Source organism: Galeopterus variegatus, unplaced genomic scaffold (assembly GCF_000696425.1).
Source record: "Galeopterus variegatus unplaced genomic scaffold, G_variegatus-3.0.2 Scaffold4365, whole genome shotgun sequence".
In the NCBI taxonomy this organism is placed as follows: domain Eukaryota; kingdom Metazoa; phylum Chordata; class Mammalia; order Dermoptera; family Cynocephalidae; genus Galeopterus; species Galeopterus variegatus.
The window spans coordinates 70,384-85,493 of record NW_007730476.1 but is presented as its reverse complement, the minus strand read 5'-3'; the positions used below and the strand labels follow the sequence as shown (position 1 = coordinate 85,493).

General features: G+C 35.6%; 1 protein-coding gene across 1 annotated transcript in view; it reads right to left on the bottom strand.

Annotated features, from left to right (window-relative positions):
• XPR1 (xenotropic and polytropic retrovirus receptor 1) overlaps positions 1 to 7,316 on the bottom strand; it is a 92,183-nt gene extending 84,867 nt beyond the window's left edge. Inside the window, exons 1-2 of the mRNA XM_008587395.1 lie at positions 7,250 to 7,316; positions 6,544 to 6,645 (exon numbers count right to left, since the gene is read on the bottom strand). Of these exons, the coding sequence (XP_008585617.1) occupies positions 6,544 to 6,645; positions 7,250 to 7,316 (169 nt within the window). The remainder of the gene's footprint in view (positions 1 to 6,543; positions 6,646 to 7,249) is intronic.
• Between the last annotated feature and the right edge of the window lie 7,794 nt (positions 7,317 to 15,110).

Sequence of the window (15,110 nt, the reverse complement as noted above, 5' to 3'; positions counted from 1 at the left end):
TTTTTTGGTCCTTTTTGAGACCGGCCGCACCGCGCTCAGCCAGTGAGCGCTGTGAGCGCACCGGTCATCCCTATATAGGATCTGAACCCGCGGCAGGAGCGCTGCTGCGCTCCCAGCACCGCACTCTCCCGAGTGCGCCACGGGCTCAGCCCCTGGAGGATTTCTCTTGATCCCTCTCTTTTCCTTTAAGTCAAGTCAATGCTTCTTCATGTCAATTTCCACAGCAGTTGCAAAACTCTAAAATACTAAGTATCATATTGCACATAAACTTAAAAAAAAAGATTTAATTAGTAAATATACTGTGATATTTTCTACTCTATTATATTCTATTCATTTTTTTTTTTTTTAAAGCCAGTGATGACCCAGGTACTTTAATTTCCTGACCCACTTATTGGGTGACAACCTGCAACTTAAAAATACATTAATTTAGGTTATATTCTGTCTGTTTGTGAAGATGCCATGCTGAAACTTTGTGACCATCCTTTATTTGGATGGCATTCCCCATCCTTTATTTCAGTCTTAGAAAGAAAGAAAATGAGGTTAGTTTTACCTGGCTTGTTTTTTTTTTTTTTGAGACCGGCCACACCGCGCTCAGCCAGTGAGCGCTGTGAGCGCACCTGTCATCCCTATATAGGATCCGAACCTGAGGCGGGAGCCCAGCGCCGCACTCTCCCGAGTGCACCACGGGCTCGGCCCTACCTGGCTTGTTTTTAATACAAGCCTATCAATTACTTTTTTGTTTTTTTAACAAAATAAAGCAAGCAAAATTTACTGTGGATAATACAAAAACAACTGTGATTATAGTTTTCATCAGATGTGTTAATAAGAAAGCAAGCAAGAATGGCTGCTTTAACTTCACTTTCTTCTCTTTGCTCCTTTAATAGTTTTTAACTGATTATACTATAACAACTCAAGAGAGTCATGATGCAACAAGAAATTCTAAGACATGGGAATTTTAAACAATATTACAGACCTATGACCACCCTAATTAATTAAATATATACTTAATCCATTTTAACACACACACAAGCAAAGAGCAAAACCAGCTATTAAGTCCTAGTTTAGATATGTGGATACTAGACACATACACTACTTGAAAAATATACATTTAGCATTTCAGTGAAAGAGATTCTTTTTTTTTTTTTCCTTTTTGTCTTTTTTTGTGACCGGTAACGGGATTGCAACCCACGACCGGCAATGGGATCTCAACCCTCGGTGTTGTGCCCATACCGCGCTCAACCAGTGAGCGGACCGGTCTCTATATGGGATCCGAACCCTCGGCACGAGCGCCGCCACACTCCCAAGCGCCGCACTCTACCGAGTGCGCCATCGGGCTGGCCCTCAGTGAAAGAGATTCTTATGTTTCATTACACACACTTAGTGGTAAAACGATATTCAGTACCTCAAATTCTTTTTGTATGAAAACGATATAAATCAATAACAAAAAAATTAACATATAGCAAGACACTGTAAAATAGGAATATAGGAGTATGGGAAGAACTGTATAATAAGAATAGTTCAATAGTTCTGAATAACTACTATGCAGTCAATCTTGCATTTATACAAAACTAGAAAATACTTTACAGCCAAGAAATAAATCTGCTTCTATGGTCATAATTATCCTCCTTATAAAACACACCTCCCTCCCTTCCTTTTTAGTAAAGAAAGGAAAAGCACATAAACTGCTGTGAGTTCCCAACATAATAACTGAAGCTGAAAAACTAGGAGAGGCCAGAAAAAGCTAGAATAATATTTAGAAATGAAGAAAAAGCACTTAGCTATTTAAAATATTCCAACTAATAAAAGGGGCTTGCCTGTTTTGTGGAATATTAAAAGCCACAGATATATTCTGAGACTTTTTTTTTTTTTTTAAAGTAGGCACATAACAAACATTGCTTAGAAGCAACATATTTGAATGAAGAGTAAAGGCAAACTGGTTTGGGAAAAGAGAAAGATGTAACATAAAGCAATCAGTTGGATCAGTTGTCCACTACAGAATGACATTATTGATCACCACAAAAAAGAAGGTTTCTAATACTATACCCGTCAGGATTGATACCATTTTTAGTGTTAGACCTTAGGAGGTCAGGGATTAGCAGTTTCCACCACAAAGGACCCTTCTTTTTCAAAATTCCCTTCTCCTCCCATGGTCTTCAAATGCCAAAGGATTTTTTACCTATAAATCCAAATAAATGTTCATTTCTTATTAACCAAAGATACATAATAAAATAACTTAACATCAGGTTTTCTGAATACTGAAAGTAGCTTCTAACTCCTGACATGTAGACACCTAGAGGGCTGAGAATCAATTTGCTCATTTACAAGCAAGTGCAAGGAGGTCTAAAAAGAATAAACTACTGGAGAAAAAAAAAAAAAGTACAAAAACTCAAAATGTAATTGGTAGACAACAGAATTGGTATTTTTAAAAATCCAAATTTTAGTAGCATTCATTCTATGTTCTTTTTTTTTTTTTGGATTTTTTGGTGTGATTAGAAATAGACACAATAAAATATTATAGCAATTTGGGGCATTTAAAGGTTTCAGTTAAAAATACATGTCACTTAAAAACTGACCATGTTTAGTTGAATGTTAAATAATTTGTGAGATGTAACTGGGTGAAGGTAGGTTAATAAGCTGAACTCACCCCCGTTTTATACAAGAGGTCTTCAAAATGTTCACGGGAAGATTCATATTATTTTTTAATTCTATTTTTTCACAAACTTTCTGAAGTACCCTCATAGTTTTTCACATGCCCCAGTGTCTGAGGATTGCACTCTACAAGACAATCTGCTGTGGAGAAGGTGCTAAATAAGGAGAAAAACAATACTGTCTAAGACTACTGCCAAATTCTATTTCTGTCAATCATATCTTCATATTACCCATCAATTCCTGACCAGGCAAGTCAATCTGGAGACTATCAATTTGAACCTACTCTGTGATGACATCAAGAGACATGCCCCAATGACCCTCCCAATACACACAGAAAAAGGAAATGATTAAGTCATAGCACCCAAATTTTTAATAGTAGCCAGCTTAAAATTATTTTTGAGAAGTAACTTAATCTAAGATATTTTTCAAATTGAGGGCTGCAACCCAATATGGGGTAATAAAACCAATTAATAGGTCATAATCAGCGTTTAAAAAATCAAACAAATAAGGGCCGGCCCGGTGGCGCACTGCGCTAGTGCGCTGCTTGGGAAGCGTGGAGGCGCTCCCGCCGAGGGTTCGGATCCCACATACAGACCGGTTCCCGCTCACTGGCTGAGCGAGGCGCGGGGGCAACGCCGAGGGTTGCGATCCCGTTGCCGGTCCCGGTCCGGTACGGGGGCGACACTGAGGGTTGCGATCCGTTGCCGGACACGGAAAAAAGACAAAAAAAAAAATCAAACAAATAACATATAGAAAACAATATATTACAAGTAGTGAGGATAAGTATTGTTTTAAAAAAATATTTTAAATTATTTAAATATATTGCATATTCACACACATATAGATGCATTCAAACATACATAAAATATGCATATCTTTATATGTGTACTGGGTCATAATGGAAATCTATTTTTTGTTACTGTAACTCAAAATATAAAAAGCATCTACTGCTAAGAGTAGATATGTATTTTTCTTTGTAAACCAGGAAGCATTATCTATTCTTTGTGATAGAAATCATCCATGTAGAGTTGGGCTCAGTGATCCTTCCAAAAAACATCATAATTAAAGAAATATGCTAGTAAACTTAATCTTACATATTTTCATTTACAGCGTTAGATAATTTCAAATAGCCTTTTCTCAATCTAAACACTCTTTCCATTGCAAATGCCATTCTCTTTTAGTCTCCTCCTACTACTACATGGTTGCTGGCTCCTTCTCTGTCTACACTGCTGATTCCTCATTGTTCTTCTACCTCCTAAGTGTGAAAATTATCTCTCTTTGGAACACTGCAGTTCCTTCTGTACATTTTCCCTTGCAGAAAATTGATTCGCTTGCATGGTTTCAAATAATATTTTTATTTTCCTCTGCCTTCTAGATGCTTGTAACCTAGTGAAAAAGACATGCATATATACCATGCCCTTTCATGGCTCTCTGCCTTTGCATAAACTGTCTCCTCGGCATAGGAAGAAGTCCAGCCATAAATGAAAGATGAGGGGGAGGATACAGAGTTGAGAAATTTGCTTGCTTGTTTATTGTTTGAGGGAAGTGACTTGCTAAGGAGACTGAACCAGTAAAAAGGGAAGTTAAATACATTTATTCAATAATTCTTAGAGGAAATAATTACTGGAGCAAGGTCTTGAGGAGTTGAAATTCAGTCAGTAGTTGTAGTGATTTGCCATGGAACAAAGAGGGATATCTCTTCAACAAAGATTGGAGGAAAATAAATAAGGATGAGAATGTCTGTAGGTATTGGGAGAGGGGTGGCACAGATCTGCATGGTATTATACTCAACAAGAGTTGATGGCCTTTATTTTTATTTGTAAAGTAGGGGGTATAATAAGCATAACAGGGAAGATGGTGGGTTAGAGAATTCAGGAGAATGGTATAAGGTTTAGAAAAGCACTTTGGAGCATGGAAAAATCATTGATTAGGACCCACAGGCAGCTTTGAGGACAGAGTTAAGGGTGCAACATTGAATTTATAGTGGTTCCAATTTGTTCTGTTGTCCTAAGCAGTCCCGGGGGTAGGCATGAAGACGGTAAAGGCTAGATTGATCAAGTTTTACTAGGCAGAAGCAATATAAGATAATGAGAGTAAAAGAATTAAAAATACAGGTGACAGAATGTTTAAAATGATTGATGGAGAATAAAGTAATTCTGGGAGGGGATGATTGACTGGAATAAAATGAGGGAGTCAAGGAACATGAGCTCTGTGAGATGGAAAAACAGATGTTAAAGGAGTGAAAGAGTAAAAAGTGAGGGAGATATGGTCATAGACTGTTAATTAGTGTTTAATATTTTATAGGAGAACAATTCTGGTGATGGGTATGGCCATGGGAGTATGTGGCCAAAGTAGAACAGAACTAAAAGTGGATTGTTCACAAGGATGATAAAGTAATCCAAGGTGATATAAAAAAATTAAGACAGAGATTTACATAGGGAGCCAGGAGTCTAAGTCCTCAATTAACAACCAAGAAGTCAGTAGATACAAACAAATGGGAGCAGCAGAGAGTAGAATGCTCTATAAAATACTGGATGCTTAGAAGAAGATCCACTTTTACAGGAATATGTAGAAATACTGATTTGGAAGAACAATGGTAGATAAGAGAACGCTAAACTCAGCCCCTTGTCTTCTGGCAGCTCCTTCTTATTTACTCCTCTTACCTCTCTCCATCTCTCATCTCCTGGTGTGCCATAAAAAAGAATGACCAGCCTCTACTTGAGAGGGCTGCTGAGAAAAGACACCAGAGTAAGATTCTTCCAGAGGTTGTGGACAAGCTAGGAAAAGAACTGTCTTCTGAAAAAAAAAGCTAGTAAAGTCATGTAACTATTTATCCTTAGACTGACCCATGATAGTATTTGGTTTATGATTATTCACCCTTATACCAACTCACACAAGTATTTGGTTATAAGATTATGGTAGTTCAATGTCTTCTCCAAGAGATAAGAATATATTCTCAATAACCATGGCTGATATTAAAAAAATTAAAATCTTGTCTAATTTAATAACAATAGCAGGAATGTAATTTGCAGATTAAATATGAAAAGGAAAAATATAGAGTAATTTTATATTAAATATTTGATATTAAATAAAAGTATAGAGTAGAATTTTTCACTTATCCATAAAGCTCAAGGAATAGATACATTACATCCAATAGGTATTCCAGTTATTAGGTTATAAATTCATCAGTATAAAAGAAATTACGTGTAAGGTTTTTCCATAGTCTGGTGAAATGTCCTCCTGCGTCTAACTCACTTTGTTCTGATTCTATAGTCATGAAACTTCTGATTATCAACTAGGTTTCACAGGAATCTTGATATCTAAAGCAGGGTTTCCAAAATTTTTCATCATAAGGACATTATTTTACTAATATATATTATGTACTTTATGACATACATATGTAAAAAAATAAATTTAAATGGGTCAGACATAAATAAATAGAAATTCTAATATTTTCTTCTCACATTCCAATGGCATCTTGTAGATGCCACTCTGGAGAACAGTACTCTAGAGAGACAGATATGAGTGGTTCTAGGCAATAGAAAGCACAAAACTGACTTACATAATAAGCTGGAACTGTGTAATTCAGCTCTGGGCGAAAAGATAAAATCAAGTTTCTGGCTTTTTAAAATTTTGGTCATGGTGAAACTCTACCAAGGTACACAATGAGGCCCCCAAATCCTTGTAACTGCAAGAGAATCTATGCAATGTCCACATAAAGCTTAAACACTGAATTAACAGATGCGTTCCTATCCCAGCTACAGATAATATCCCTTAAGTGCGATATAGCAAGGAAAACAAGTTAAATTCAAAAATGTTGATAAGAAGTTTAAACAATGATATGGTAGAACTTCTCCCTCCCTAGCAGCAGAAATTGTCTCTGTGACTACTCACCTGAATAAAATGTGTTGATTTTGGCAAGTTCCTTTTCACAGGTTTGGAAAAATTTTTCTTCAAACTTGGCAAAATACCTCTTTACTGTGTCCTCATCTGTAACTGAAAGGCAAAGAAAACAATATTTAAACTTAATGCCCAAAAGCCAATTCCAAAAACTAGGGAAATAAAAATTATGATTGTTTTCTCAGTCTTCAAAATGACAACTATTACGTATCTCTCTGAAAAAATGAATTGTGAGCCATATTAAGATTAGTTAAAGGCTTCTTAGGAACACAACCTTCTTTAATTAAATGAGACACTATATCTCTATTGTAATACATTTATAATATTGGAGAAAATAAGCATTCTAAGACTTCAGAAGAGGAAGAAACTACTATAGACAGAATTGATTAAGGAAGATTGAAGATGCTGGGAATTGAGCTGAGTAGTATTCAGCAAGGAAGTAAACATTTCAGGGGAAAAAATGCAACAGCAAAGGTATGAAGACATGAATATGCAATATGTTTCTGGAAAAAGTTGACTTTGTTCTATGTTAAATTGCTATTTACTCATTTTTACTTTAGCTTCACCAGGCACAGGGAAAGAAGTGTGGACTGATAAATGTAAATTAGATGTTCCAAACCTTCAGGTGCTGTGTAGGTAACATAAGTGAGTTGAGCAGGTAGAAGACTATGCAAGTGTGGTGATGAATGGCAACTAATACCTTCCTGGTAAGGAGAGGTATGGATTCTGGCAAACTGGAAAGCATATGTCTGACTAGTTGTTGCCATGTGGTGATATGGAGCCCAGCTTTCAGACCTTCCAGTTTTTCAGGAGAAGTCATAAATCCTGATATTTTAAAAATGCTGTGTGGGCCAATAATATATGTTTCTGCAGGCTGGATCCACTTTGTGAGTTCTGTCATATAACATATCAATCCACTGAATTCCATAGCTTCAGGACTCTCAAGCCTAAAAAGGTATGTTTCCTGCCCAAGATCTGACTAGACTCTCCAGGTGCTAATCATAATACAGAACTATCCTATTTCTGGATCTTTGGGGTACTCTAAAATTGAAATGTGTAGAAAAGATGTAGGTTCCTTTCTGTCCCCCAGGTGCCCTAAATCTTAGTACAATCCCAGAAACCCTTAAATAATCCAGCTATGTAAGAATAAGGGAAAAGGTATTTCTCTAAATAATATGCAACACACATATGTACATACAAATTCATAGCACTAGAGATATTTTAAAGAAAAACAAAAAGTTTAAAATAAAGTTCTAAGAAGCATGTCAAATTTATTCATTTAATTTGAATAACACAAATGTTAAAAAAAATTAACATTACACAAATCTTTTATTTGTACATACCTACTTTTCTATTTCATATGCTTTTGACCTAAGCAGATAATGCAGGATACTCTATTGATTTTGCAATAAAAAAGAGATGGCCAGTCTAAATTCCTTATGTAAGGTCAGCAACTTAGGCACAATAAAGGCTGTAGCTACCCTAGGCCACTGAGAATTATTTTTTCAAAGCATAAAGCAGGTCACAGATTTTTTAAAAGATGACCTTGAGTTAAGGAAGCTCCATGGTAACAGATGCTGCTCTTATAATAGCATCTAGCTATAGCTGATTTAAAATAAGAAGAATAAAAGCTTATTGTACTTAATCACCTACCTTTTTTTTTTTTTCATTTTTATTTTATTCTTTATTGTTATGGGGAAAAACCCAAAAGCAAAACATGAACTTGGTCATATTTACTTTGCTTCCCTATTAACAAACAACATTCATTAACATAAAGTGATAGAAATAAAGTTGTTCAGCAATATGATTTAAACATAGCTTCTGTTCTTAAAATAATTCTTTTTTTTTTTTTTTTTGGTGGATGGCCAGTATGAGGTTAGCATATATTAATGTTTATATAGAGGCTGCATATTCAGCAACATCAACTATATGAAAATATTAACTAATAACTTAGAAACAAAAATATCAGGCTTCTCATAAACTAAAACATATGTAATAAACTTTATGTATTAAAGCATAAGCATGAATCAGTCTCCTATGAACTCTGCATTTCCTTGCTTTAGAAACTGTTTTATTTAAAAAACCAGCAGTCTATAATCTGTTTTCATAGTTCATATATAACTTAATAGCCACAAATCAGAAGAAGGTAGAGAAAGGTTACAGCAACACTGAGAAATAATAGCTAATAGAGGGAAAAGAGGAAAGAAACTATAAATAAAGCAGCAAGAATAGATGTGCAAAAGAAATTATTTTTTGTTATGCTTTTTCTGGTGGCTGGCCAGTATGGGGCTCTGAACCCTTGACCTTGATGTCACAACACCGCACTCTAACCAACTGAGCCAACCGGCCCACCTAACCATCTATCCATCCATCCATCCATCCATCCATCCATCCATCCATCCATCCATCCATCCATCCATCCATCCATCCATCCATCCATCCATCCATCCATCCATCCATCCATCCATCCATCCATCAATTATCTATCTATTCATCTATCTACCTATCTACCTACCTACCTACCTACCCACCTATCTACCTATCTATCTATCTATCTATCTATCTATCTATCTATCTATCTATCTATCTATCTATCTATCTATCTATCTATCATCTATCCTGCGAGATCTGACCAGTCCATTCACTCATTCATTCATTCATTCATTCATTCATTCATTCATTCATTCATTCATTCATTCATTCATTCATTCATTCATTCATTCATTCATTCATTCATTCATTCATTCATTCATTCATTCATTCATTCATTCATTCATTCATTCATTCATTCATTCATTCATTCATTCATTCATTCATTCATTCATTCATTCATTCATTCATTCATTCATTCATTCATTCATTCATTCATTCATTCATTCATTCATTCATTCATTCATTCATTCATTCATTCATTCATTCATTCATTCATTCATTCATTCATTCATTCATTCATTCATTCATTCATTCATTCATTCATTCATTCATTCATTCATTCATTCATATAAATATTTATTTGGCAGCTGGCCTGGGAAATTCCAAGTTTAACCTTATAACAGGAACACTGTTAATTTAAAGCACAGTCATTATTTATTACACAAATAATTATTGTGCCTATTAATGCTAGGCTCTGTGTTAAATGCTGGGGATATGAATAAGATAGCAAGAATGGCTCCAGCCCTCACAGAGTTTCCATTCTAGTGACTGAGGCAGAAAGAAACCCACACAAGTAAACAAAGAATTACAAACTGTAAAAAGTGTATGGAGGCAACAAATAGGGTGATGAAATAGAATAAGTACTGGGATGAATGAGTATCCTTTCTTGCAGGGTAAGAAATGATCAGAAGAGACCTCTCCTTAGGTAATGACATTTAATCTGAGATCTGAACCTAAAGGATAAGAAACAGGAAGGACAAAATAGTTCCCAATAGAGGGAACAACACGTTAGAAAAGAAAGTGGGGTATCTTGAGGAACTGAAAAATGCTCATGATGTGACTGACAGCAGGTGGTGATAGGAAGTGAGGTTACAGAGGTAGGCAAAGGCCATTTCATGCACAAAGGCCACGTTAAGGAGTTTGAATTTTATTCTAAATGCAACAGAAAGTACTGATGGGTTTTAAAGAGAAGAGTCTAAATAGTAGAATTAGTTTCAGTTTTGTTAAGTGATCATTTAAAATTGCATTTCCCAGGAAATTAGGTATGTGAATGAAGGAGGAGAATTCTATCCTCAAATAAATTTGAGAAATATGAGTATAAACAGAGTTAAGCTGAATTTTTTAAGATAGTAATTCTCAATCTTGGGTGAGTTTGCCTCCCAGGGTACATCTGGCAATGTCTGGAGACATTTTTGGTTGTCATAACTGGACAAATAGGAGGGTGTTACTAAAACCTAACAGGTAGAGGGGCCAGGGATGCTGCTAAATATCCTACAATGCCCAGGACAGCAATTCCTCTGCATCCTCCACCCCCAAAGATTTGTCTAGTCCAAAATGCCAACAACAGTGCCAAGGTTGAGAAACTCTGCTTTAAGACAAAAGAAGCTTTACCATGCTAATGTATATTGTTACTCTATAAGAAGGAGATGTAGTATATTGTTTCTCAAAGTTATTTATAGGAATACAATCTTTCTTAGAGATTCAGGGAGAAATGACAGGGGGAAGAGGAAGAAGGGGGTAGAGAATATCTATTTAAATCTCCAGGAATGTTTTCTGTGAAACACTAGTTTGAGAGGAACTAACTTTAATATCACCACCACATCTTTGTATTTTAATTATATTCCATACACAATAGTTTCTGTGACTTTTTAGTTTCTTCTACTTATAAATGAGAGAGATGACAAATAAAAATTAAATATGTGGCTAGGCTCCATCAAATACAGAAAGACTATTTAGCACTATTGGTTTAATACTTCTAAATATAAAGGTGGGGTTTTGTTTTTGGTATTTTGTTGTTTGTTTGCTTTTTAAGAGTGTGATTTACAAACTGGGCATAACTAACTTGAAATTATATTTTTTTCAGATGCTATTTCATCAACAGATGGACGAATGAATTATATAAAGCATATGGCAAAGAAGACTTCAAAGATAAAAAAGTTACTCTAAAATCATTGGTGTAGTAGAAATAGAGCTAAATTGGGAGTCATTCATTCAACAAATACTGAATCCTTCTTATGCAACAGGCAACGTGGAAGGTGTAGGGATACAATAATAAGCAAAATACACATAAACTCTGCCTCCAGAGATTACACTCTACTTGAGGAAAATACTTTAATCAAATAATCATGCAAATAAATGGTAGGATGGGTGTTGAAGAAAAAGCAAAGATGAGGAAAAACAGCAGTTGGGACCTTATCTAGTCTGCAAGGACTGGGGGAAGGGAAGGTGTGGGAGTCTCTGAAGAGGTGTCATTTGCGATGAAAGCTGAAGGATAAGTAGGCATTTGCTAAAGCAGTAGAAGCATTCCAAGCAGCAGGAACCGCATATAACAAGAAGCTATAGAAAGAAAGTGGCATGGTACATTTGAGGAACTGAAAAGAAGGTCTGTGTGACGGGAGTCCAGGGAACAAGGAGGACAACTGTGGCAGTTAAGGTCAGAAAGACAAGTACGGGCCCAATCAGTTAGGGCTTTACAGAATAAAGGACTAGACTTTTCCTGAGACCAGTGAGACATCTCTGAAGGATTTTAAGCAAGGGGGATAAATAATTATGATCAGACACGGTTTCTAAATGAGGGAATGTGTAGAGACCAATTAGATGTAGTACAGTAGATATCAAGTGAGAGATCATGAGCCTGAACTAGGGTAAGAGCACTGGAGATAGAAAAGAAGGGGAGAAATTCAAAAGATATATTGGAGGTAAAATCAATGAATTTTAGTTTACAGACTGGGAATAGTTCTGTTGCAAACTACCTGTATTAGCTTGAGTAATTGACTCTTTGGCATCGTGCTTTCTCTTTGAAAAGTGAGGGCATTTGAACAGGCAGTCTATAAGTCCTCTCCTTACTCCAAATTTCATATTCCATAATTAAAACTGCCAATTTCTACAAAATGATTCTGAATCCAACGAGGCTTAAGTGATCCTAAGCAAGATTTTCTGAAATGTACTTTTTACATATTCTTGGTAGAACACACAAAAACTTTTAATTCACAATAGTGGCATGTAATTGAAATGAAATTAATCTCAGTAGCACTAGCTCTGAAACAATCTATTTATTACCCCAATGAAAATTTACCTAATATCTGCTAGGCAAAGAACACCAATAAATAAACTATCAATAAATAATTCAAACAAGGGCTTAATTCAATAGTAAAGTAAGTGCTATCTACCAGTCGTTTTCAAATGTTTTTTGCTCTTGTAACCCCTAAAAGAACTCTGAATTACTATTGCATACTTTTAAGTTATGATAAAAGATTTTGAACACATTTAGATAATAATTATAAACAGTGTAATTTCTGGTACATTATAATTATTCACATTTTAAAATAAAATGACATTGTTTTGCATGTATCATGGAATTTATTTTTTATTTTTATTATTTTTTTTCCTTTTTGTCTTTTTTCCTGACCGGCATCGGATCGCAACCCTCAGTGTTGCGCCCGTACTGGACCGGGACCGGCAACGGGATCGCAACCCTCGGTGTTGCTCCCGCACCTCACTCAGCCAGTGAGCGGCCGGTCTGTATGTGGGATCCGAACCCTCGGCGGGAGCACCGCCGCACTCCCAAGCGGCGCACTGTAGCAGTGCGCCACCGGGCCGGCCCGTATCATGGAATTTAAATGCCATAGCAATTTGATCACTACCATTGTTCGTTATCAAATACATAAATAAACTCTTCTTTAACAGTTGGAAAATTTGTACCATTCCATTTTCTTCTTGAAATTGTATTTCCGGCTAGTATGACATTATTTGCTAGAATATTACAAATATTGTATAATGAGACATTAAGAATCATTTCTATCTCTATTTTTCATCTTATAGATGTAAGTGCTGAGAAACCCTGTCACATAAATAAGTAGGTCAGAATGAAAGTTTGTTGTAGCAATGTCAATTCTTTGAACTCCTTGCATGTATTTTCCAAGAATCACATAGTCATCTACTATTAAAAATTAGTTTTAATAATATATAAGCTCACGATTAAGTCTTCCTTCAATTTCTTTGAAAACCAAGAATTAGACTTGCAAAAGGATTTGTTACCCTGTTACTCACTCACTTTCTCAATACCTAGAAGGAGTATTTTAGTATTTCAGAGTATTCCTTTGTTTGGGGGCCAGTGTGGTAATATATCATAGCAAAATTCAGACTTAGCAAGAGACAAGCTTTTCTTTTATAAAGTCAGGGAAAGGCAATTTGAAAGACTTCTTGACTGCAGGCAATTATTCACACCATCAATTTCAGGAATTAATATATATGAAAGATCTGGGAATGGATTCCCTTTAAAGGACAATAAAAAAAGGAATTTTTTCCAACATTGTTCTTCATTTAATCAATGTGACAAAATACTAATTTGTATAGAAATGATATTTTAAAGAGAATTAAATACTCCTTATTGAATGACTCCCACTTGCTAATTCTGTTAGCTAATTAATCATGTTATACACTGAAAAATGTATGCCATTATTTAAAGCAATTTTGTTAAATCTATCTAGTTAGGTTCACTTTTACCTGAAATTTTACTGGCCATCGTTCTTTTTCACCCTTGCAAAGTAATAGGTCATATAATATACTATTAAGACTGAAGTTACAATAAACAAATCAAACACAAAATATCTGATAATGACCCAAGATGAATACTATTTGCTTAACTGCATTCTCAATCTTGTTGCAAAGATGAGCACAAAAATGAACCATAAAAATTGTAACCACTCTGGTTACTTGTTCTAAGTAAAAAGCTTTCAGAGAACTATAGCTATGTAACTATTACACTTATCTCTGAAGTGCCAGGCATATATATAGTGTAATGGTCTAAATGTATCCCCCAAAATTTGTATGGTGAAACTTAATCATCGATGTGACAGTATTAAGCGGTGGGGTCCTTTAGGAGGTGATTAGTGACCTTATAAAAGAGGTTGAAGGGAGTGCCTTAGTCCCTTCTTTCCCTTCCATCATGTGAAGACACAGCACTTCTCCCCTCCAGAGGGCACAGTAACAATGAGCCATCTTGGAAGCAGAGGGAAACACCGAATCTTTACCACACACTGAATCTGCTGCTGATCTTGGAATTCCCAGCCTCCACAACTGTGAGAAATAAGTTTCTATTATTTATAAGTTACCCAGTCTAAGGTATTTTGTTATGTAAGCAAGAATGGACATATAGTTAAAGACACAAAGCATTTATTGTGCACAAAACATCAATATTCCAGTTAGATATAAAAAGCTAATGAAACTAAAATATTTCTCCCCAAACTATTGAGGATTAAGTTAAAGACACTGAAAATGCAGGGGGACACTCTACCTCAGCCTCTGTTTGCCTGAGGGCGGGACATAAATCCTTCCTTACTGGAGACAGCACTTGCTTATCAGCACAGAGGAATCTGGGAATAAAGTGTACTACCTTTCCACATTTCCCTGCCTTTTAAAAGACTAGACCCTAGAACTGCTCTTTCCTTTCTCTTGTAATTAGGCTAAGATTTACTACTTTTTGTTAAAATACTATTTAAGCAAGGCCCCTAAGCCGCTGCCTTGAGAGACATATTTTTTATACTTATTTATTTTTATTTTTTAATTTATCAATATACAATGTAGTTGATCTTCATGTCCCTTTACCAAGTCCTTTTTCCCCCTCCCTCTTACTCTCTCCCCCAACATCTCTTCAACTTATCTTAAGTTCAAGGAATTATTGTGATTGTTGTCTCTCCCCCCCCATTTGTTTGTTTGTGTATTTATTTATTTACTTTTATTAGTTCCCACATATAAGTGAGAACATGCAGTATTTCTCTTTCTGTGCCTGGCTTATTCCACTTAATACAATTTTCTCTAAGTCCATCCATGTTCCTGCAGATGATAGTATTTCATTCTTTTTTATAGCAGAGTAGTACTCCATTGTGTTGATATACCACATTTTCCTT